The 25,356-nt window shown below is 45.7% G+C and overlaps 1 protein-coding gene across 2 annotated transcripts in view; it reads right to left on the bottom strand.

Annotated features, from left to right (window-relative positions):
* LMF1 (lipase maturation factor 1) overlaps nt 1-25,356 on the bottom strand; it is a 162,880-nt gene that overhangs the window by 125,413 nt on the left and 12,111 nt on the right. Inside the window, exon 3 of one of the 2 annotated variants that reach the window (XM_085237239.1) lies at nt 15,964-15,974. The exons of the other annotated variant lie outside the window; for it this stretch is intronic. Coding sequence (XP_085093365.1) covers nt 15,964-15,974 — 11 coding nt within the window. The remainder of the gene's footprint in view (nt 1-15,963; nt 15,975-25,356) is intronic. 2 annotated transcript variants of the gene reach the window in all.

Here is a 25,356-nt window from a genome sequence, read left to right as displayed (position 1 = left end):
TTAGGATGGTTCTAAAGGAAACCCCGAAATATACTTTGTAAAAGTAATGAAGCCTCGCTGAACACAGCCCAGCTCTGAGCAGGGGCTGGGAGGCCTCAGGCACAGGTTGTGGTGCTGGGGACAGAGTGTGACCCTGGGGCCAGTGGGAAGGTGACACAGAGCCCCTGGGGGGTCAGCACTGGGTAACCCTGGCAACAGGCATCCCGCTGCCACCACACAGGTGCCACCAGCCTGGTTGGACAAGCACAACAATGGCTTCATCATTTTTTTGTTTTGTTTTGTTTAACTAAATACAAGATCCTATGATAAAGGCTCCCTGCAGGCCCAGGAAGGAGGCAGAGCCCGCAGGGGCCCACCATGATACCGTACCATCACCACCAGGGAAGGGAGCAGGGGGGCACAGGCAGAGCATGGAGGAAAAGCGAAAAGCTTTCAGAAGCGTAGGCTGCCCCAGGCCCCTGCAGCTCTGCCAGCCTTCTCTCACATGCCCCTCCAAGCAGTTGGTGAGCCCACATTCACCTGAGACTGCAGCAGGTGCACTCAAGACCTGAGCTGTCACGCTCAACTGTCAGGAGAATAATTTGATAGAAGTACCAAGGGAGCGATCAAGAAAACCTTGGAAAGGAAATTAAAACATATATGTTCTCACAATTGCAATCCACTTCAAACTCGTGCTAGCTGAAATCTGCATTTACCCAAGGCAAAGTAACTGCATAATTGCACTCCTCGGAAATGTCTACAAGACTAAACATGTGCTACATGCACTGCGGGAACAGCTGGTCCTCCACTGCTGCTTCGGGACGTCCACTGCCTCAGCTCACCGCCCTCCTCTGTCCTCTCATAAGCACTGTGCGTGGCACTGTAATTCTCCTTACTGGAAAAGGCAATTAGCATCAGAGTGTGCTTACCTGGACCCTTCCAGCTTTCCATTAGACGAGTGAGAATCCCCGGCTGGCACAGCTGGCTGTCATCCCAGCACACAGCCTTGGACCTGAAGGACCACACCTGAGCCCACTTTCCCCACTGCCACGGACTTTCCTTCAGCTGCAGCACCTCAGCAGTTGTCACCATCACAGCAATGCCTGAAATCCAGCCAAAGTGACTAGGTCCTCCCCAGCGCAATGCCCACAGCTACATGCAACAAATCCACTTTGAGAATGCCTCTGCACAGCTTCACCGAGATGACCAAGGGGCACAGAGCGCACATCTGAGTTCAAAAGGAAGAAGAGGAATTATCTGCAAAGTCTTAACTACCTTCCAGAAGTCCAGCAATAGCTTTTCCTTGCCCTCTGTCTCCTACAAGACACAGAAGGTAAAGCTAACTAACTACTCACAGGTGCAGTGTGTGTTATGTTAGCAATCAGATGTGCCAGCCAGTGCTGGAACACTGCAGCAGCAAAGCCTCATCACCTGCCCACAAGTCACAGAGTGGCAGCACCAACAGGTTCAGAACTGCAGGGCTTTTGGTTCCTTGTTTTCTGCCCCATCCATCAAATCAATTTCCCTTGGCAGGGAATTAAGCACACTAATTATTTCTGTCCCTGGGTATTCCACCCCCTCCAGCTACAGCGTCCAGACAACTGTTGCCACTACATCTGCAGAGCAGGAGAGAGCTATGGAGGAATCCTGAAACTCCTGACACAGTAATGTGATGAAGCAATAGCTAATGCTTTAAGCTTTACAGTTCTATTTTTAAATCACATTTACATCCCATAGTCAGTAACAAAACAGCAATAAAAGACAAGCCTAAACCCAGCCCCATCTCCCCTAGCCAAAAGATCATAAAAAAAACCCACAACAAAAACAAACTGAAACCAACCGCCACCACCACACTCACAGGATGCAATCTTACATTTCAAACTTTCTAACAATTCAGCTGGCAAGGCTTCCTGCCCACCCTCTCCCCCTCCCTCAGGAATGCATTTTTCGAGGCATTAGTCCCTTCCCCACTTCGTACAGCTCTCAACAATCACTTATTCCTCATGGCCTCTGCTACAAACACAATCAATTGCACAGTAAATTTCTGGAGGTTTTCAGACCACAGATTTTGCTCCACTTGTAATCGCAAACTAAAACTGCAGGAGCACGAAAGCAACTCACCCAAACTGACAGCTATGGTTTAACCAACACTTGTTTGGTGCGAAAACCAAGCAGTGCTACGAGGAAGGGGTTTGCATTGACAAAGACGTCCCAGTGCCCACACAACTTCTGGTCACGGTTATCCCAGCAAAAAAACATCCTTGCTCCTCTAACACTGTATGTTGTAGTGCTCCTTAGCCATCTAACGAAGCACACGGGGCTGGGCATCCCTGCACACATCCACCTACTGCCAACCGTAGACCAAGGCCCTACTCTGGCCAAGCCGCATGCATCACAAAGCCTTCCTGTTAAAGGAGAGGAGAACAGTAACATGTTTTGCTGCAAATATTACCAGTCATCAAGTTCTGCTGAGAAGCTGCCAGCTGGAAGGATTCCGAGGCTGAACGATAACGTAACGCCGTGTGCAGCAACATTTTCCTTTCTCCCCTTGCCACCCCAGCACAGCGAGCTGTGATGGTGCTGCCTGCAGCCTGGGTGGTGAATTTCCCATGCGGGTGACATCAGAGTCACTCATGAGGATATTCTGTAGCATGTAATTAGAATTTTTGCTTCTAATATGAAAAAAAAAAAAAAAAAACCAAAACTTTTTTTTCCTTTTAATTTTTATATAAACCACTGAAATCAACCACATAAAAAAAATCACACAGGATAGTGACAACTGATATTAAACAGCTATTCACATATGTCCCAATACCACAAGGCTCATACACCCGCTCAGCCCTCCCTGCTGTAGGAAATCGAAATGACTTCAGTGCATAAAACGAAACATATGAATTAATCACTGCTTTTTCTGCCCTCAATCCACAACGTTATTAATTCAGGCTGAAAATACACGTGCTTCAGAACAAAGAGTTACCCAACAAGGGATTGTGCAGCTCGTAAGCATTCAGCAATGCAAAGCCAACCTGGAAATGCAGAATCGCAGGTCCTGCTTGGAGGGTTATCACTGAAATGGTTATCGGTGCTTCAGCAACGCAGGGCAAAATATCCTGCTTAAGTGCTGACAGTACAAGTGAATGGAAACACTTCTCAAAGGGATGCTCGAAGAAACATTTCCTTTATGAACAGAAGTCATTACCCACTCTTTGATGAGAACCTTCAATAATTAAGGAGGGACTCGTCAGTAAAGCTGAGGGCTGGAGCTTCCTAAGTGGAAACATGTGGGAAGGTAGCCTGAACACAGGGAAGGCTTACTGCAGTGATTTATCACACACCTGAGGCTCTGCTGTGCTCACACCAATAAGTCCCTGGATGTAAAGGAGGGGAAAAAAAAAAAAAGTTTTATTTAAAAATCATTTCTAACACAGTAAGTGGACCAAGAGCAATTCTAAGGCATCTGCATTATTTGTCAAAATAATGACGCTATAAAATAGCCAATGCTACATGTGGTAGTGTTTAAGAAAAGATGGTTTACACACAAAGTTATTTTGCTCTAATAGATGCAGCACTGCTCAGAGGACTAGAGAGCCCTTTAAAGATCGACAGCTTTTTAGCATGACAGGGTGTATCACTGCAAATAACTACCAGAGAAGATAAGTACAGAGAGTAAAGATGAAACTCCTTAAAACCGCTGCAAGTGGGGAAATTAGTCCTGCAGATCTTTGATATGCATTTACAACTATGGAAAGCAAAACGTTTTGCATTCAGCATGATACAGTGAGTTATTGCTATAGTAAAACAACAACAACAAAATAAAATCCAATCTCTCGTGAGGTGATCGGGCTTCCATTCCTGGGCTTTGGATGCTTCTCTGTGCCATTCTCCCACTTGGCACAGAGCTCAGATGGGCACTGCTTTGCAGGATGGATGCAGGTAGGAATGGGAGCACCTGTAGCTGATGCCAGGAGGGGCTGAGCACAGCGAGCACCAGCTCCAGGTCTGCACTACACCTGTCTGGAGTTCAAGGGGCTGCAAAGCCCTCCTGCAGCACCTGCCAGATTCTCCTCTAATAGATGCATGCTCAAAGCACAGATTTTTTGGCAGTTATCCTTGGTTGGTGGGGTCATCTCCAAAGCAGGGCATAGCAAAACAGTGCCAGTGCACACAGCTCCCGTGGGCAGCAGCAGCCCAGGAGGCACTGCCATATTCCAGCAGCTTTATAGCTGCTGCTGCTGCTGCCCTGGGGCCCCAGCAGCATGCTGGTTACTCTGGCTTCCTTGTGAGCACCGCCAAGGACACAAAACTGAAAACCCCACGATTTCCAAGCACAGCTCCAGCAATAAAAGAAGCTGCTGGTAACCAGGATTTAGAAGTGAAATAAAACACTCAAGAAAGATATCCGTGTACAGGCTAATTTTCAAACCAGAAAGTGCTGACCCTTAAAGAGTGACATGTGTCGTGAGTCTAATTTCATTTGACTTTAAAGTCACAAAGGAGAAGTTCAAAACACTGTTTGTAGCCATAAGTTAGAGTTAAAAGCTATTTAAAAAAAATAAAATACATACACTGATTTCTTCTGGATATAAATCCAAAAGGTAAGATTGCGCAACACCAGTACTCCATATTTAATAATAACAAACAGATGGGAAAATATTATAATAAATTACTATAACCGTCCAAGCTGTGTGCCAGAATGTCTTGGCCAAATTCCCCTGCTTAACTATCTATATACCATGCACAGATCTCAGAGGACTCCATATTCCCGTAGTTTGAAATATATGCAACAATAATAATAAAATCACCTCAAGCTCCACTACAGGGCTGACAACACAACAAAACACAAGGATTCACAAAGCTGTGCAACATCCCAGCACGCAGGCAGCTGCAGGACAGATCACAAGCCCAGCACCCTGTGAGAAACTCCCAGAAACGTGGATTTATCTCTGCTCTGAGGTTTGGTTCACTCCTATGACAGGGAGGTGTTTTAAAGCCCAAATGATGCTTCAGATGGGACCTCACCCGCTGTGCAGAACAGACACGGGCAAGACAGCTCTTCTTATCAAAAACCCTCCAACCTCCTTCCCAAGGGTTCAACAACCACCACAGCTGTGAATCCTAGAACCTCCCAGGCCAAAGAGCTCTGTGACATGTCTGCAGATAGGCACCAGTGTGGAAATCAGCGTGGAACAGTGCTGGGCAGCCCTGGGCAGAGCTGAGCATCACAGACACAGAGAGATGCAGAACTCCTGACATTCCTATCCTGCATCAGATTGCACGTTGCTTATTATTGCACAAATTATCTTTCACCTCCTCTTTTGGGAATTCCAACTCCTCCCTGAGAAACATCGGTAATAAATGGTAAATCAAGAAGTAACCTCAAACCTCTGCACCTCAGCTACCTGACCCTCTGTAACCCACAGCTGTTTAGTCCACTTTTAATGGTGATGTCACCCAAAAGCCCCAAAGCACAGAAATCCAAACCCCAGAACCAAAACGTTATTCTAGGCACTGTACCTTACCCAAACAGCAGTCACTCGCTCTTCAGCAGCAGCTTTACACGTGGATCTGGAAGCACCTTGGGGAAAGCCTTGTCCCCATTTTATGTAAAGAGAAAAAGGATGCAGAAGAGGAGGTCAGCACACAATGCAGAGCACACATCAGGTGCCTCTGGCAGTGGGGTGCTAAAGCACAGCATCCCCATCCACTGCTCTTCTCAGCACCCAGCAGCATGCCTGCAGCTTCAGGGCCAGCACCTACCTAGGTTTTGCTAGCAGTTTCCCCAAAATGTGAGGTCTTTCACTGAGGGATTATGACTCAGAGAACTTTGGCGTGCGTGCAGGAACTCCACCACAAATGGAGATGAAAATACAAGAAAGCTGCAATAGAAGCGCCAGCTGTTCCGAGCCGAGGTGCAAGAGCCAAGGTACTGCCAACACTGCAAAGCTGGAAGCTGTGAGGTGGAGCTGACTTTGAAATCCTGACACTTATCTCTTTTGACTAACATAAAATATGTACCTTGGCTCGTGCTCGCTTCCTATATACGACTGGGAAGAGGATGGCTTCACACTGCGGTTTCACCCCGTTTAGAAACGGAAGAGAAACCCATGAGAAAATCATTTCTCTAGACTAAAAATAAATAAATCTTTTTACTTTTCCTCTTTTAAAGAGTTTAAAGGAATATGGTGGATGTGATCAGGAGGTGGCCAAGCGTATTCAGCTAGGTGGCATTCTATTTAAAGAAGAAGTTTAATCCCATAAATTGTACAAAGATTTAAATTCATTACAACGCACGGTCATTATTATGTTTTCTTCCCACGGATCAGTTTGCTCAACAAGGGACAAAGTAAGAAAATGCAATTGCTAATAAGCCTAGGGATAAGATCTTAATTTGGTTCTGAAATGCTGCATTCCATCTTTTCTCAAATGTGCAAGCACACGTTTTGCCCTATGTGGAACTGACTTCTACATTTCTACACACTGTCACTCTGCACTACAAAACTTTTCTTTTTAATTAAAAGACAAAAATATTAACTTAATTTTCCTGATCCAAAAATCTCTCCAAACCACCGCATTCCCACAAAAAATTTCCATCTCAAGGAAGCAGCATTCTCAGACAAAGGAGCCTTAACAAGAAATCCCTGGGCAGCTCCTTTCATGTGGTTACTTACTTTTGCATCAGTTTCTGCAAAGACAGTGAGGAGTGACAGTCTGTTCCTGCCACGGGGAGATGAAGGGCTTCAGCACTTCAGGAGGAGACCAAACTTGACCTCTGTCTCTCATTTCGTTACCCAATGCCAGCACTTCCAATAGTCTTTATACGTGGAGGGAACATAGGAAACGCAATAAACATCAAAACAGTTATGCAAAGAAACACACAGCATAGATACGTTCCTTCGTTAGCACGCAGTACGTTGAGCAGCCAAACAAGAAGAAATAAAGAACACAATCTTCCTCTTCCTCCCAGTAAGAAAAAGGGAGACAAAAGGAACAGACCAGAGCACACAAGGACACGTGTCCTGAAACCAGCCCTTTGTTCTATCGGTCAGGTGACTGGATTTAACTGGGTTTTAATGCTTGGCCAAAAAAAGTTCCTGCCAGCTACAAATGCACAGGAATACTAAAGAGCTCTTCCTCCTTCAGAAATGGCATTTCCATTTGAGTGCTGTTAACGGTCCCTCTACATCTGTGGCTGTGCACTTGGGATCTTGCAGGGACACTCAGGAGATGTTGCAGTTTTGCTGATGGTTCTCAAGAGTGAGGTTTTTTAGAGCCTGTGTCAATTAAAAAAAGACAAAATACCTACATTGCTTAATCCAACCTCAACTACAGTGCATTTCTGGCCAAATATTCCTAGTAGAAAGCAACCAAAATCTATGGAATTCCATAAAAAAAAAAAAAAAAAAAAAAAAAAAAGCACCAAACTCCAGTATCAAATCCAGCATAAAGGATCAAGAAGAACCCGACAGAGTTGGTCTTACAGAGGGTTCAAGTCAGCCCTGCTCTCACTGACCCTTCTCACAGGTCCTCACACGGCCTCATTCCCAGCTCTGAGACACCAAGTCCCAAGGTCTCAATCCTTCCATTTGCAGCTCTGCCATATACCTGGGGAAAAGCCGCCCAGGGCCAAACCGTCCCCAGTGAGAACAGTGCTCAAAAACTTTCATTCAGAGCTATAATCATCCTCTATAAATTACTGCCATAAAACTTTCAGGTGGTGTAGATCAGGTCAGAGAAAGGGCATTTGAATGGTTAACCAGACACAGATAAATCAGGTGTATGTTAGAAATGACAGCGTGATTAATGAAAAAATAAAAACGCCAGCAGTCCCTTGGATGTCCTTTAGTTTATTATTATTATTATTACTCAGGGATTATTCTGAACATCAAGGTTTATTTAACTTCAGAAAAAGATAGAAAAATAAAAACAAAGCCTGTCCTGCCCTGCCAGGCTCAAACTTCTGATGAAGGCATGCCTTGAAGACAGCTCTGCCCATCTCCCATCCTCCCGCCATCAAAAGCTTGGCAATACTGCAATGAGTTTAAGTAGCCGCTTGCTGAGAGGTGTCAGCTGCTGAAGCCAACAGTGTCATGGAGCTCAGCCATTGTTTTCCCTGGATTCTCCCCAGCTTGTCCTTCTTGCTAAAAACTTCACCATCTCCCATGTTTCAGGTGCATAATACCTGAAGTTGGCCATCTGGCTTGCAGCACAATCACAGCAGACCTGACTTTTTTCTAACGAGCCAAACCAAGAAGATGGACAATGCTTGGGGCTATCCCAACTCTTAGCATTTGTGACAACTGGCAAATATTGCAGGGAGAACAAGACTGCCATTTGTCCAGGTTGGCAGTAGGGAACAGAGCAGTTTGGACATGGTAAAGCAGTGAGCACTAGAGCCAGAAGGAAGGCACTGCTCAGGAGCAGAAAAAGCATCAGTAACCCATAATGAGGCAAAGAAAAAAAAAACTGAGGTGCTCTGCAGTCACCTAAGCTCTTAAAGAAACCCCATTTCAAACAGCTGTCAGAGTTCTGTTATTTTAAAAACAGAGCAAAAGGAAAAATAATCCCATAGCAGAGTATTTACAAGAACAATTTTTGTGGCTGTGGTGTGAGGTTAGCCTTGCTGGAAGACTTTGCTCCAGTTTTGCAGAGGGAAAATTCACAATCTCGTTCGATTAAATAGAAGCAAGCAAAAGAGATAGAAGGGAGGCCTCCTAGCAGCGGGTGCAACTGCTGCAGCCTTTCACTACCCCACAGCTTGAGCAAAGTCAGGGTGCTCCCTCCTGCCCCGTTACCTTTCCCAAACCCATCTGCAGCCCTGCATCACGCGTCCCCGTTGCTCCTTGGTGCTGGGTCAGTCCTGAAGGCGAGCAGAGCGGTGCAGCAGCCAGGCTGGGCCAGTGAAGCTCTGCTGAGCCACGTGCAGAGCTGAGGAGCTGAGCGCTGAGGTCGTTAGCATTCCCAGGGGCTTTTCCAAGGGAGTAGGGAATTAATCACACTTGCCCGGCCACACTCCAACTGGGTAATTACATTTGACCTCCCTAAGCCCCCCAAACAAGTGGATATTGTGTTCAGGTTGCCCTGTTTAACGCGCTGCCCACGTGCATTATGAGGCCACGCTAACCCTCACCCGAGCGGTAGGAGGCTGTCAGCGGTGGGCAGCACTTCCCTCACCTGTTGCGAGCTTGGAACAGGCATGGGATCTGTTGGCAAAGGAAATGCCTTCCTATTAGACAAACAAGCAGCAATCAGTCCAAGCTGGAATGTTTGGACATCAGTCAAATCCTCCTCAAAAACGCTGAGCAGGATCAGAGCCAGAGCTATTGTTCAGTTGCACCTCTCTGAACAGGATACTAAGAATAGGCATACCTATATATAAAGAACTGACACATTCATCCCAACCTTGGTTTTGCTTCTGCATAGGCAGCTGTAACTGAAAAAACTGCACCAAGTCACCAGTTAACAGAAAGGCTGATGATGGGGATGCTGCCATGAGATAAGGAGAACCATCAGCTTCATAACACACACCAAGTCAGCTCCAGTACTGAGCTCAGGTGTGTGTTTGAGGAGATGCATTCTTAAATACAGGGAACCAAACTGCATTGTCCTTCTCCTATCACTGAGACGGCCAGATTTAAAATAAAGGCACACAGACATTTCCTTCAGCCTTGTTAGAAGGATAAAGATACAAGGAGACATCCATGCCACTGCAATAAGCACACTAAATCCTTTTCCCTCCCAGAATGGGAGAACACATTTCAAAAGAAAAGTTAGAGCCCCTGAATATGATACACTGCCTACTTGCACACACATTTCCAAAGCAGATGCTGTGCTTATAATTGCCAATCACTAAACCTGCTCCAGCCAAGCCAGGAGCTGCCTTGAATCCGAGACAGATCTGTGCCATGGCAGCTATGTCACTGCACTCTCATCGGGTGAAAGCCACATTCAAGCTAAACACGAGCAGCACAGACTCCAAAGTAGGATGCAGGTCTCTCAGCTACACCACAAGACAGTTGTTATGTACAGACAATGTTTTCCCAAACCGTGGTGGACAAGGATCCGACTTCTCTGCTGTAAAACTCTGCTGGGAGAAAGTTTGATTTAGCTCAACCTCAGCAATGCTCTAAGGCAAGAGCCTGACTTGAGGAGAGCTCGGCACCCAAATCTAGCTTCACTTTTACTAAGGAAAACCTCTGCTTGCAGAAAGCATTTTGTTTGTTTCCTTTTCATTAAAGCTGGGACAAAAGTCAGCCACAAGAGCTGCGGAGAAACAATCTGCTTAGGGAAAGGGCTTCCCAGCTTCTGCAAGACCAGCGTTCCCATTCCACCCACTTACATTCCTGGATCAAGAGAAAATAAAATCACATCCGCGGGCCGGCACTGCTTACACAGGTCGGCATCCAGGCAACATGGCAAACCGCTGGGAGAGAATTACTTGTGCAGGGAAACGGTGCTTGGAGAAGTCACACACTCGTTCCAGCATCGCCATTTCCATCAGTCCTTGTTAAGGAGTGTTTTATCCCTTAAAATCATTTGCATAATTGCCGCAATCAAAGGCAGTACTTTACAGTAATGACTTTAATGGCAGATTTTTCCTTAAACATTCTTTTAAAGAGGTGCCTCCCCAGGCTGGTGCACCCACATGTGGAGAAGTAAAGGCAGGAGGTGATGCTCGGGAAACGGAGGAGGGCTGAGCTGCTTTTTGTTTACAGATCGCTTTTTGATGCTCAAAATGTATCTCACACAAAAATCTGTCATTTAAACAGTAATCCAGCGCACACATGGGAAACACCCCATGTTTTTTTTGTTCATTTTGACAATATGTAATCATGTTATGGGGGAATCTGGCTCCTTTCCAGGCTAAAAGGCTAAAATAAGGTCTTCTAAGTGTGTCCATGTCTCACCCTCTATGCTTTCCCTGATTATATGTTAACAATAAAGTTACAGAAATATAAAGCCTGTCAAGCTTCATTCAGTGCAAACAGCAGTGGCTCCTGGACACTGGGATGTGCCATGAACACCAGCACAGCCACTGCAGCAGTCAGGCAACACAAACCCAGCAGCAAAACATTAAGTGCAGATTACAAATTGTGCACTATTTCATGCTGTTGGATCAGTAGCTGCTGACATCCACAGACAAGACACCCCACCAAAAAGACATCAATGAAAAGAATTGGAGGTCCTTTCTCCAAGACACCACGTTTGTTGAGGGGAGGCATTACAGGAACCCAGATGAGTAGAGCAGCACAGGAGTGCAGAGGAACATGCACAAAGGTGACAGCTGCTCTGCATTTCTACAGCATAGGACTTGCTGCAGCAACTTTAACGAGCTGTTTCAGCTGAAGCCCTGCCTAATATTCTCAGCTGCACAGACACATCCACCCAAGAATACTCAAGACAATAGCTGCAGAGCTTCAGTAGCATTGTAAATGTATATTTAAAACAGGCAAGCACCACTGGGCCAGCTTGGAAAATGAAGCCAGACTTGGAGCTTATGTGATGGCTCCAAGGGGAAACCAGCAGCAGAAGCCAGCAGGGTTCCACTCTTGTTCCCATGTGCCATCCAGAGGTGTGTACCTTCTGCATTACCCACTGCAATCCCCAGCACCACCGGTGGATGCTCTGCACATGAAGCTCTCCCCCGGTCTCAGAGCATCCCAGCTCCAAGCCTCATGCACAAACCTGGGAGGAGGATTCCTGCTTAATTGAGGTTCCCAAACGAGAGAGGCCCGGATGAAGGCACACTGCCCTTTAATGCAGGTCTAATTACATTAAAACAAAACGCTCTCGTGAACATGGAGAAAGGCTGGGGAGAGAATCAGACAAGCTATAAATTAAAGCAGAGGATATGAATACCATGCAGGCTGCAGTGTTAGGGTTAACGTGGGTCTGGAAACAGTTTAGGGAAAACCTGGTGTGACTAGGGGCCAGCTCCGAGTTTAGTTGCTTTGGGCTAATCGTTTCCTTCAGGCAGGCTACTCCAGCACACTAATAGGTTTTAATAAAAACTTCCAATTGGGCCAGTAAACCCCTCATTAAGCTGTTTTTAAAGCATGAATTTAAGAGCGGCGAGGGTAAAAGGTCACGAGGAGTATTTAATTCACAACGGCTGGCAAAAGGTGCTGTTGCGATTGAAAACACCAGAGTTCAAGTGTCCAGGGCCACATAAACATCCGACTCTGTCACTAGACCTGGTTAAGTGACAGCTTGAAAAATAGATTTAATAAGACAGAGAGAAAAGTTTCCCACTCTTACACGAGAAATAGGAACAGCAGATCACGGTAATGGCCAGGAACAGGAACAGTCACTAAGCCAGCCCAGCCCTCACCTCGCAGCAGGGAAGGACGAGGAACAGCACTGCAGCTATCTGGGTGCCCAACCCACTGCTGCTCCCCAGGTCTCAGTGAGGCCTCGTGCTGCCATCAAGCCAAATTCTCTAGGAACACCACAGACCAGGGAGCGTTCTGCATCCCTGTGAATTTGCTCACCGTGATGCTTGGGTCATCTCAGCCCCACCAGCAGGCACTGCAAATAGGTCTGCAAGATGAGCTGCTTGGCTTAGGGCACAGCTCAGCCCACACTTACCCATCTTCATGCCCTGCAAGCTAAGTTTTAGCCCCGCACAAGCGAGATTTGACCCAACTGCTCCCAACTCTCATTTTCCTCTGCAGCCACTTCTCTGCTCACAATGTAGTGCAACTCACAGGAAAACTTCACTCCTTCCTTGGAAACGCACACTCACAAAGGAGAACATCTCAATCTCACGCTGCGAGCCAGAACCCCAGCTGTGCACTCTAACATTTCATTTTATGTCAATGCACATCTAAAATTCGAGATCCCTGAAGACCTTTTAAAAGAAAATTCTCTTCGGAACAATTTGCATTGAAGTACAGAGTGAGGATTTAACAAGTAATGGAGAATTACATACACTCCGCTCTCAACTTTTTATTCTACTTCTAATCAAAACACACTTCAGCTTAAATTTTGAGATAATAGATGCCACATAAAATTTGGGAGCAGGCAGAGATAGGGACTAAATTATTTGCTTATTTCATGTTTAGAGATTATAGAAAAAATTTGGAGTTTAATTCGACGTTCAGAGAACATCTAATTGTCTTCTCTCCACACCAAGATTAACAAGATTTTTCACTGCAAGAGGAAAAAAGCACTTATTCTTCAATTCTGGCCATACAGTTGGCCTGCACAGAGTGTAGAAGTGAGGCTCTCTGGAACCATCCCCAAGGAAACATTTGCTTTGGCTCCAAATAGGACACTTTTGTGCATCAAGAGTCAAATAAGATCAGCTGTTTCTCAATCCTTTCTATTTAATGAGTCCATTGATAGCCCAAAGGTAAACAGGCACATTTCTGATTTTTTTTCCATGTTCTTTACTGGGAATTCAGACCGCTGCTCTGAGAGGTATCTGATGACCACAGACACAGCGATGTGGAATCAGAATCTCCCCAAATGGTTGCATCACTTTCCCACACTACACCTGCACTTCTGCTCTATTGGGAGATGCGGCAGCCTGCAACAAACTGAGATCTTCGCAGCCTTTCTGCAGCTCTGCTCAGCTCTCTTCTTGTATCCCAGAGCACCACAGCACTGCCGCAGCACCTCAGACCATGCATTGCACTGCCAAGCTGTCTGCTGAATATCTGGAGTTACTTAAGGTAATAAGAGGCAGAACAAAAGAAAGAGGGTAAGAAACCTCGTACAGGAGCATCACCTTCTTCAAAGCCTTTGTGAGAGCAGAGATAATAAATCACTGCACAAACCAGGCCTGCATGTCAAAAAACCTCAGGGTATCTCAGACAGAAGCACCACCAGGAAGTCTTGCTCCAGAATAACACACCCTTGCTCAGGAAGGGCCAGAAGTAGCCATGCTGTCAGCACCACAGATCAGCTGAAGCAGCTGTAGTCTTATTCTACACCAGAAGAAAAGATGCCCTTAATTTTAAGGAGGAGAGCAAAGACTTTAAGAAGAATAACAAGCTGGCCTTGCTGGTTGTAACATGATGGAAAACACAGCAATGGAAGCAAAGCAGCAAGGTCCTAAGCAGCAAGTGAGAATTTGCTCAAATGCAACAACCATGGACACAGAAATAAAAGAAAAAAAAGCTGCTTACCTCTGCAAGGCCTCAGATAAACAGGAATCTCCAGCAAGATATCCTTGCCTCCACTGCCAACCCTTAAATGAGGTCTGAGAAGGGGTGGATCCTGTCTCCACCCTTTCTGGTCACTCAAGTGCTTTGCATACACCTGAGCTCCCCTGGTTTGGCCCTGCCTCCCCATCAGGTGTGCAGTCACTGTTCCAGGCTGTGACTTACAAATTCCGCTATGCTGGTTCTCTAGCAGGTCACTAGGCTCTGCAGCTAACAGCCAGAACCAAACCTGGCTCTGAGGATGAGATTTAGGCTGAAAACGGTGCTGCCATAGGAGCCCAGCTCTCCTGAAACAGCCTGCAGGTGTGTTGTGCTGGGGGCAGGCAGCACCTCTGCCCATCCTCAAGGCTCCAGCAGCCTCAGCGGAGGAAGGACCAAAGCATCTCCAAGCACTGCAGCCAGCAAGTAGTCCATGCTCAACCTCCAGAGCACTGCATTGCAGAGAACAGTATGAGAAGGGGCCATTCCTACCTCCTGGCCAGGAGCATCATACACCTGAGCAGCACCGGCCCATTGGGACAGACCCAGAACGTGCTCATGAAACACACTGCGCTGCACCTAAAGTCAAATGTAAACGACAACAAATAAAGCCAAGAAATTCCTGCAGCTCAGCTAATTTCAGACCAGCTCTATCCCTCAGGCTGGAGCCTACTCCAGGTTCCCAGCACAGAGTACCTCTCAGAAGCAAACAGCCCGACATGGTTGGTGCTCTGCACTGCAAAACCTCCAGCACAGCGCCTTGCAGCCCATTCCCCAAACGAGGTGTGTTTTTAATAACTGTTACCTGACAGCAGTAAGAGCAAAGAGCAGAACCTGTGGCAATACCAGTTGATCCCATTTGGCCTAACAGCTTGTTGTTATTTCCAGACTCTGGAGTTCTTTAAAATTCATAGGGACAGCCTGCAGTTTTAATAGAGGCTACCAAAATCTATCCTAAGATGTATCAAAAAAAAGCATGCTTCCTGGAGGGAAATAGGAAACAGTCAGCATTTACAAAGATCTCTCCAGGAATTTTTATTTATTTATTTATTTATTTTAAGATCCTGCTTTGAAGTAGATGCTACCAAAGAAGAAGGCTTCCAGAGCTCAGCAATATTTAATGTACTTCTACAGCAATGGATGGCAGTGTTGTTGTTTCAGCTATATTATAACAAAAATATTGTGGTTTTCCTGTATTCTAACAAAAGTAGCTCGAGATTTACATCTCATTCATCTCACTCAGAAATAGTCCCTAAGCCAAAAACAAGGAAGGGAGAAACCCTACTGCGTACAAAGGGCTTCAGAAACCCTCATAAGGTGGCTCTCCACTCAGGACACAAAGAAGGGACAAAAACACAGAACGCCATTCGGGAAAGGCAGCTTTTGTAAAACCATTGGTGAAAGCAGGAAGCATACAGAAGATAAATAACTTGGGTTAAAATTACAATGGGTGCACTCGCTAACACAACAGAAGTATGGATTCACATGGCAAAGTCCAGCTAGTTAAAATATCCACATCAATTTGGAGTGATTAGCTAAAATACACAGGCAGGAGAGCAGTTCTCCATACTCCTCTGCTTCTCCGTTTGGTGAAGCATCACCTCACTGGTACACACATGGTAAGTGCACTTGAAACTTGTTAACGTGACCATTCAGAACAAGGAAAAGGATGAAAAGTCCTGAAGGGGACACAAGGAGGAAAAAAATAAAAGGCAGAGAGTAAAAACAATCTTAAAAGTAAACATTTGACAGAGAGAGAAAGATTAAGTAAAAACTACGTACCCACCAATGCACCAATAAATTATTACTGTGGATTTTTTTCTTGTTTTTATTCACTTACCAAAGGAATACCTGCAAAACAAAACGGAGAAAAAAGCAAAAATAATTAAAAACTCAGTTAATTGCTCATAGGGACTTACACCTCAAATTACTTTGAGTACAAACTTTACACAGCTTTTGGATTTCAAACCATCTGCCAAGGAGGATGGCTGCATGCCTGCCCCATGTAATGCACAGCCTGGGGCACCATGTGCTCAACTGCTGCTCTAGCTGCCTTGTGGCCTGAAACACCAGAGCAAATTCACCTCCTTTTACGGGGGGGAGGGAAATTAAGCCTCACCTTTGCTTTGGAGTGATGAACTGCTCGTGTGCTGCAGGGCTGCATGCTGCAAGGCACAGAGCACGGCACCAGGTGCTTCCCAGCTGCACCCACACTGTGAACACCACAAAGCTCAATGCTTGCTGTTTGCAGAAAAATCTTAGTGCAAATGTTTTATTCAGGTGTGCAAACTTTATACCTACGTACGCCTACTTTGAACAACCCCAAAATTCATGAAGCGGCTCGCAATGTATTTAACAACAGTTCCACGTGGGTCTACCAACATCTACACTGCAGTAACTTTAAAATGCACAGCAAGTTTTCACTTTGTTAATAAACACAGCTCTTTATAAAGATATCTGTCATGAAGGGCAACCCAGCTTCACTGCTCTCCACCACAGTTGTGGTGCACTGAAACAAACTCACACGAACCATTCTTATTTCTTGGCAGAAGGAGAGAACCTCCCGAGGCTCATTTCAAACACACGCAGACACACACCAAATGAGGAATTAATAAAATATTGTATTCTTCCGAACCACATTCAGTTTTCTGACGTGTGTCTGTTGCTGATTACATCAATCCAGGCTCCGGGACTTGTCATGTGATGACAGGCAAACACTTGTGAATTTACTTCTCCGAAGATGTTTGTGATGTCAACGCCAACGAGCCCAAACCAAACGGCCAACTCTGAACACTGACAGCAGCAGTGCTTCTTGCAGGGCTTTTTTATAGGTATAAGCAAGCAGGTACTTAAATCCCCTAAACTTCAGATTGTGGCTTGGAACTGAATGACTGGTTTTCCTTCTCTTCCTTCTTACATAAGCAGAAGTATTTCTTACATAGCGTATGTGTCTATCTCATTACTTTGTGCTCTGAAGTCTGAAACATCACCTAGAGATAATAACAAGTGAAAACATGGATTTGACAGAGAGTTTGGGAAGGTGTCCATGCAGTGACTTTTGATCTGTGCATTGTTAACGCCCAAAGTTTTGCAAATTCAAAGTATGTTCCATTCATGTTTTCTAAATCAAAGAAAGGCGTGAAGCCATTCCTGTTCTTTGGTGAGAGAAACACTGTTAATTAGCCACAATTCGTCATTAGAGACAAATCTCATGTCACACTTGGAAAGGCTGTAAATATCAGCTGGGAATCATAAACACTATCAAATACTTGGGGTAAGTTGTTTTCATCACACTGTCACATTGATTAATTCTAGCTCTAGTGTAGATCTGTAGTGTATTCCTGGAAAGCAAAACCTCACAGCAAAGTGTGGTTTGAACTACAGGAAGCTGCATCCCTCCCCACCAACACATCCTCTTCCATGGAGACTATTAATAAATAGTATTAAAACAGATAGAAAATCCACATTTCCCAATGCTTGCTAGGAAAATGCAGCCGTATTTACAACCAAAATGTCATCCTACCCACCACTCATATCCTGGCACTGCCCAGCCCCACAGGGCCCCTCCAACCAAAGGGATTTCCACAGGCAGGATAATTCACGGCTGCATCCCCAGCCTGCAGCTGGTGTTAACAGCTTCTCTCACTGCGCTCCACAGAGAACATCCTCTGCAGAAAGTGAACCCAGATGTCAACTTTCATCTCTATTATGAATCTCTTATTCCCCGGACTGCACAGCTTAGGATGGGGGAGAAGGGTTTTTGGGTAGTGCAGAGGCAGCTTCTATTTTCCTCCAGGATACAGCTCCAAAACATGCAGGCATGATGCTGCCACAGCAGCCCCTCTGCACAAGAGAAGCCAGGTAGAGCCTGCAGATGTAGTGCTGTTTCCCTGTGAGGGATGGAAGGTGACGCTGCTGTCCCCACGTCCCCAGCATTGTCCAGGCATAGGTGGTGGCAGCAGGGACAACACAGCTCTGACAGAGCTCAGAGCTTCCTTCCAAAGTTTCAGCAACAGGGAACACTGGAGAAGCTCCTGTCACAAGTCCATACGCTGCATTAGGGGAGAAAAAAAGGGCAAAGTTATAGAACTCACTGCTGCTATCCCACATGTGGCTCTCCTAAAAGAGATGAGTTTATGTACCTGAAAGTGCATTAGGTGATTGCAACACACCTGGCAAAATGAAGCCATAAACACTTCAGGACAAAACCCATATTTTCTCTATATGTTTATACACATACACACACACACACAGTGCCTTGCACTTTGGAATCCACTTCTCCAGGGCACTGCCTCCAAACAAAGCCAGTTGGCACATATCACTTCCAAGAGACCAACTGTCCATCAAAACGAGATGACGGAATTAACCCAGTGCACCATTAATTTCAGAACATCATTAACTTAAAAGTGTGGGGGTAGAAAACCTTATTGACAGCTGGTTTCAGTTGCTGCCAAGCCTTCAGCATCGCACAGCGGTTGTGGGAGGAGGAAATAAGCTAGAATGGCAGTAAATGAAACCACTCGCCTGGTTTCTGGATTCACTTTATTGTGGTCGCAGATCTCTAAAAACTGGGATCCTGTGCTCTGTAATTACAACATCCACATTTAAATGGAAGGAATGGGGATAACATTATAAAAGAGGGCTCGAAGGGGAGGATTACGCCTGGGTGTGTGCCTGGAGCTGGGAAAGGTGCCCGAGCAGAGCTGGGGAGGAGCAGTGGATGAGAAACCAAGGGTGCCACGATCTGTCCCTCGCAAGGCAGGGAGTGAGGCTGGTTACATGACCACACACACATCACCCAGGCCCCGGCTTCTGCCAAGTTCGCAGCCTGTGCTCATTTCCAAAGTTAAAGCCATTATGCGTCCTTGCCTTGCATGACAGTAGAATTGGCCAAACTAAAGCAATGTTTGCTTTGGTTAAATCCTCCCAGTGCCAAAAGCAGATGCTGAAGCAGCAGCTTCAAGAAGCCCAATCTGAGCTGCTCCTTCCACCGGGATCAAAGCTGAAAACACAAGAACAGGAGCAGGAAGCAGCACTGCACCCAACCACCACACACCCTGAGCAGAGCCAGCTCAAAGAACAGCACATGCAGAGCCAGCATACATAGGCACTGATGGAAAATAGGAGCATGAGCCTGGTGCATTCACATCCTGCAATGCCAGGCAGCCGTGCTGCAGCACAGGAGGTGCAACACAAAGCTGCAGGCCTGTTTTTCTGGGATGTTGCAGCAGAAAGGTTTTGTGCTGATAGGTGAAATCTGAAAATTGCATTTCAGTAACTCCGTTCCTTGAGGAAATAAATCATTTCGTTGCATTAATCTCTAAAGTTGCCCCCCCAAAACTCCTCCCACCAGCCATTCTGCAGGTAAGATTCCCCATTAAAAGCAGTTTGCAGTAAGGTTATGGGTTTCAGTGAAAGCACGGTACCAAGCTCACAAAGACACGAGTTATTTCAGTTCAAGTTTCCATCTCCATTCTACCACAGAGTCTTCTCCCAGGAGAGCTTTGTTTTTGCAGCCACTTCCCTCCCATTCCCCAGGACAGCACCACTGTTTACCCAGACAGATCTGGAAGCTCCCTCCAGCAGCAGAGCTCAGCTCTGCGCCTCTCTGGTGCTTTGGGTAACCCCAGCCCAGCAAAGAGCCTGCTGACAGCAAGCATTCTCAAAAGTAAATGCCTGGGTGAAGACCCTCAGGGAAGTCAGCAAACAGCTTCCACCAGACCTGGACCCCTCCCTAACCCTTGGTCTCTTTTCAGCTACCTCTATATTCACATTCTTTCCAACCACAGCTGTTGGGGAACTTAGATGAGTGAAGCAACACAAACGTGTTCTGGACCAGGCTGGATGCATGAAGCTATTTGGCAAGTTACAGCTTAAAAAAAAAAAAAAAAATCATGAAAAAACATTATTCATTCTTTTCCTAAATCTTTCAGCTGTGGAATCAATACCCGAGTCTGCATACTGGATACAGCTGGCAACTGGATGTGCCAAATAATAAGCAATTAAAAAAATATTTGTCTCAGTCTCTGGCAAAGCCCCATGGTACATCCGACACCACACAGCCATGCCACCAACCACAGCATGATGATAATTCCGGACTCCTGTTTTCTCATCGACTGTGATTTGCAGAAGAGATTGTAAGCTAGAGACAGTTCTTGCAAAGGAAACAGAGCGATGTCATTAACTGCCCATAGAGAAGGCTCCCTGCACAGCTGCCCTACTCCATATCCCATTCTGATCACTCCTGAAGTTTTACATTTCTTCTCATGAAATCTAGTTCAGGGCACGTTCAGACAGAAGCAATGGCTGCGACTCACAGAGGAGGCTGAAGGTCACAGCCAGACACTGAGGCTGCTGAACACGGAGCGCTGTGCACAGGGACACAGCACTGTGGCTGCACACAGCCTGCATGGGACCCTCAGCACGGTGAACTAACAGTGCTGTAAGACAGAAGGTTTATTAATTAAAAATAAAATAATAAATCATCCGGAGGTGCTCTTATTGAGCAAAGTAAAACCAGTAATTACAGTAAATCAAAACACTGTATGCAACCGATTTCAAGGATTTAAATTCCTCTTTCATTTCCTTCTTTTCAAACTTCTTTGAATTCCTACAACCATTCGCATTAATTAAATAAGACTCACTGCAGAGTCTGCTTGCTACAGAAATGCACAGCCTCAGTCGATGCTGCAATCTCCCATGCTGCAGTTGCTCAAGAAACCCTGGCATGCCATTCCACCAAAACCACTTCTCTTGTTTTCCATTGTGTCCCAATGGCAAGCTGCACTTGCCACGGCTCAGTTCTCCTCCAAGAATCTATCCATGGAAGCAGACAGCGAGCAGAGCTGGTGCAGCCCAAGACTCCACTGAAGCACCTCATGACAGCCCATGAGGCATTCGGCAGTGCTGCTCACAAGGAGCTACTCATATTCATGCCATTGCTGGACCTTCTTCTCTATCTCTGCCTGCCTTTGCAGTCCTTTCTCACAGACCAACACACACGTCTGGGAGAAGATAAGGGCAGGGATGCTCTCAAGCCTCCTGGGACATCCTGCAGCACCTGCGCTCCTTACTCCAACCCAGGCACCCACCCTACGGCAACTAACCCAACCCCTCCAAGCAATGTAAGCAGCAGCTTCACTCCAGAACACACATTTATGGTCTCACAGATGGAGGAAGGAGAACAGCAAGTACCAGGTGATTGAGCTGGCCCCTCGGGTGGCTGCTGAGCAAACGCCAGCCCAGGGCAGGGAGGGGAGACCTTAACGCGCTGGGGGGGATGCTAAATGATTCATTTCTGACATCAGCCATGATTAAATTTTAATCTCTCAAACAAAAATATGGTTCTCATTAGCCTCATTAGTTCCCAGTTGTACTGCAAGGCAACAGTGTCACATGGTATTAATCTTTGTTTTCATTAATATGTCATATCAACTGCCCGCGTCTGCTCACAGCATTCTTTGAAACTGATCCGCTCCCTCTCTTCTCTAGGAGTAGGAAGTGCCAAAAAGCAGCTTCCTCGACAGGAAGGATGACCCCCTGAGATCCTTCAGCTTCGGGTTTACGTTTCTAGAGATAATCTTTTCTTTCTGGGGAAAGAGGGAGGGAAGTTTGGAATGAAGGGATGCTAGGCTGTGAGCCACAATAACAAAGAAATTCCTGAGGTTTACGGCCAAGGCAAGGGCCAGATAAAGGAATGAGATATTCCACATTTACTTGTTGTTGTTGTTGTTGTTGTTGTTGTCATTGGGATGCTTGGGAGAGCTAGAAAAATAAAGCCAGGTTGCAGACAGGGTTACTTACAAAGCCTTAAGTGAAGTCCAAACAGCTCCAACTTAGCATGTCACATCAAGGTGACATTTGTTAATGTGACTTATCTGAAAACTTAGATGCCTTTTTAAATACACAGAAAAGCACACTGCATTCAGGCACAATATTAATTCTTTGCCTGCATTTCAAATTTTAAAATCTGAAAAGCTGATGTTAATTAAGCCTTAGACCCTCAGTACAAGCTTTGTATTACTTCCAGACAGGCAGATAAAGCAGGAGAGAGACCAAGGTCACACAGCTCAGCACGGCCCAACACATCCATCGCTGCCTATAGGAGAGGCCTCAGCAAACTCCCCAGCTGAACCAGGCACATCAGTGAAACCCAGGACACACAAGTCCCAGTCCCTGCTGGCACACTTTGTGATCCTTCAGCACTTGCTTGCTCAGGAGTAGCCAGAAAGCATTAGTGAACTACTCATGCTGCTGAAGAATATGCATCAGCCCAAATGCATCAAGTCCGTGCACGTACCTCCATTCACACGTGAGGTGGCTCTGGTTTGCTGGATGCTTAGTGGGATGATTCTCCGTCTGAATTCTGCAGAACTGGTCTCTTGTTGTCATAAAACAACCATCCCTGCAAGCACTGTGCCCTCATCACGAGGGTCACAAACCAGCACACTTAAAAAGGCAAACAAAGTTTGCTAAATCCAGTCCGTAATTCACACAATGGTTGACTGACACACTGGAATAAGAAATCTAACTTATACTGGATAGGATGTTGCTAGACAAAAACATAAATGCTTTAGATTATTAAAAAAATGAGCTATAGAATACAAGAGGAAAGAAAAGGAGAAGTCCATCTGATGGTACTAAAGCCCTCCTGGAGAGGGAACACCACAGCTCTGAGCATCTCATCAGCCTCCCAGCATTTAATGGAGTTCAACCTGAACCATTCACCAGTTCATCTGCTTGCAGACAGAAGACTGTGATTAAAGTCCTGCATAGGTCAAGTGGTTTTTAATGAGACCTATAAAACACAAAACCTCCACGACATACAAGTCTTTCTTCTTCCTATATTGTGAATGAAGTTCCGAGGATGGTAATTTAATTGCAGTAAAATCACATGCCTCACAGACACGCTTTCCTGACCTGCTGTATCCCTATCCCTTCATTAAGTATTTAACATCAGAAGACAAAAGCTATTCATATTATACTCAGTCAGCTAAATATGAAGAGGAACAGCCATCTGGGGCATCTTGGGCCAGAAAGACAGATGCCTGTCCTCTCCTCTGTGCTCCAGGAAAGCATCTGCAACTTCTTGGAACCCACCATGGCACACAGGCTTCAAAGGGCACCTGCACACAGCTCCAGCTGACTTGCCACCATGCTCTAGCTTTGTGCAGTGGTGAAGCACCGCTCAGATTCATTTTCACTGCAGGAAAAAAAAGAAAAAAAAGAAAAAAAAAGAGCTTGTATAGCATTAATTTATCCTAGATATCTGTTAGCAGTAGCTCAACCAAGGTATTCCACAAGGGAAGAAGGCACTGAAAAGAACACTGTAGCCACCTCAAGCTACAACATGTTATTTATTGGCTTGTTTAACATATTCCCTTGAGCTCCTGTAGCTCTACCAGAATCTCTGTTATGAAGGGAAAAAAACGTAATAGGATTTAAAAACCCACAATTCTAGCTTTTGTATCAAGTGTCTTACACACCGTCTACACCGCCGAACGCTCTCTAGCAGTGGACAATGTTTTGTACAGTGAAGCAAGGCAATGGCAGTGGGAAAGGAAAGGGTTTTCAAACGACATCTGAATGTCAGCTGGGGGAGTGGTTTGCAGAGGAAAGAACAGAAGAAGGAACAGGAGATCAGTGGCAGAGTAGTTTAAGAGTTTGTTTATGTAAGAAAATGTAATAGCTCTCTGGAGACACCTTACTGTGGGATAAAAGTGATTTTATTCCAGAATTATGAATTCACTTTGGAAGTGCATTAGTTATTCTGGTACAAAAATGATTCAACTTCTGCTAGAACACCTCTCCCCAAGAGCCCATCCTGACAAAGGACCTGTTCTGCAGAGCCCATCCCTGCAGACAGCGGCTGCAGCAGAAGCCATGGGGAAGAAAACCACAAATGGAGATTTTGTGAGGTCACCTGCAACGCACACTTGTACTTTTAAGAAGGGACAGCTTTTCCCATTCCTGTTGAAATCTACTACAACCCATTACATTCACGTTAAGGACGGAGGAAACGGAGAAAGGCAAAGACATTCAGAGTGGACCTGCAGAGCTCTATCATTCTTCCAGGGACTCAACCCAGACAAGCAGGACTAGCAGACAACAAAACACATACTTAAGTATGAGAGGCTCCCATAAAAACGTTTACAGGCACCTCTAGATTCATTGAATAGGTTCTATTATTGCTGAACAGGGACCACTTTCTACTGTTGTTGTTTTACTGAAATTAGGAATAGTCTGCAACAACTGCAAGAAAACCAGTGCAGTGATCAAGCATTTCATCCAACCTGTGGGTCAGACTTCAAATGTTCTTTTGTGCTATTTCAGTATTTAGAAATCCCGACGACCCCTTCCTACCTCAAAAGCAAAAGTTCAGAATGGCAGAGGGGGAAATAAATCCAATATCTTAAAACAGACATACTGAACTTGTGATACACGCATGGTACCATTACACAGCCAGAGAATACATCCAGATTCAGTCTGAGAAGACTCTGAATATCACAGCTGGCTTGGGAACAGAGTGCTCGGAATTACAAAAGTTTCCCTGCACACTTCACTTTAAGATTTGGCAATCTTGGTCCTGCATTTCACAGGTACCAAAATTAACACGCTTTTCTCTGAAAGTTGGCCTAGTTTTGAGCACAGAGTACATCTTAATTCATACAATTCACCTGTGCTTTGGTAGAGACAACTGTGAATTGGACAAGTCAAGGGTTTACCAGGACAGAGTCTTGGCTCCAGTTCTCGGCATTTTCAGGTTCCCAAAGTAATCCTTATCATGGGAAATGTATCACAAACATCTCATGCCAACCTGTTGCAGGAACAGCTTCCTTCTCTCTGCATACACACTAGCTTCTAAAACCCATCCTGCACTGAAAGTACCAGGCACCATCCAGAGGGGCAGCTCCATCCCCCAGCAATTGGACACGACCCTGCCACTGCCTCCAAGGATGTGACCCCCAGTGCTGGGACACAAGGAACCACATTCTACCCCCCAGACACCTCATTTCCCACAGTCAACAACTAATCTCCTTCACCATCCAGGCAGGCATCTTTCTCCTCCTGGACCCTAAATCCCGATGTTTTGTCTTTTCTTTTTAGTTGGTTGGCTTTTTTTGTTTGTTTTTTAAGTTAGTAGGTGTTTTAACACACCCAAAGGCCCAAGCTGGTTCCTTACAGTGCAGTTGCAGCAGGCTCTGCTCCCCCCCAGCTCGGAGGCAGCAGCACC

This window comes from Meleagris gallopavo, chromosome 16 (assembly GCF_905368555.1).
Source record: "Meleagris gallopavo chromosome 16, MGAL_WU_HG_1.1, whole genome shotgun sequence".
Classification (NCBI taxonomy): Eukaryota; Metazoa; Chordata; class Aves; order Galliformes; family Phasianidae; genus Meleagris; species Meleagris gallopavo.
The sequence above is the reverse complement of the archived record's forward strand: the minus strand, read 5'-3'. Positions and strand labels throughout refer to the sequence as shown.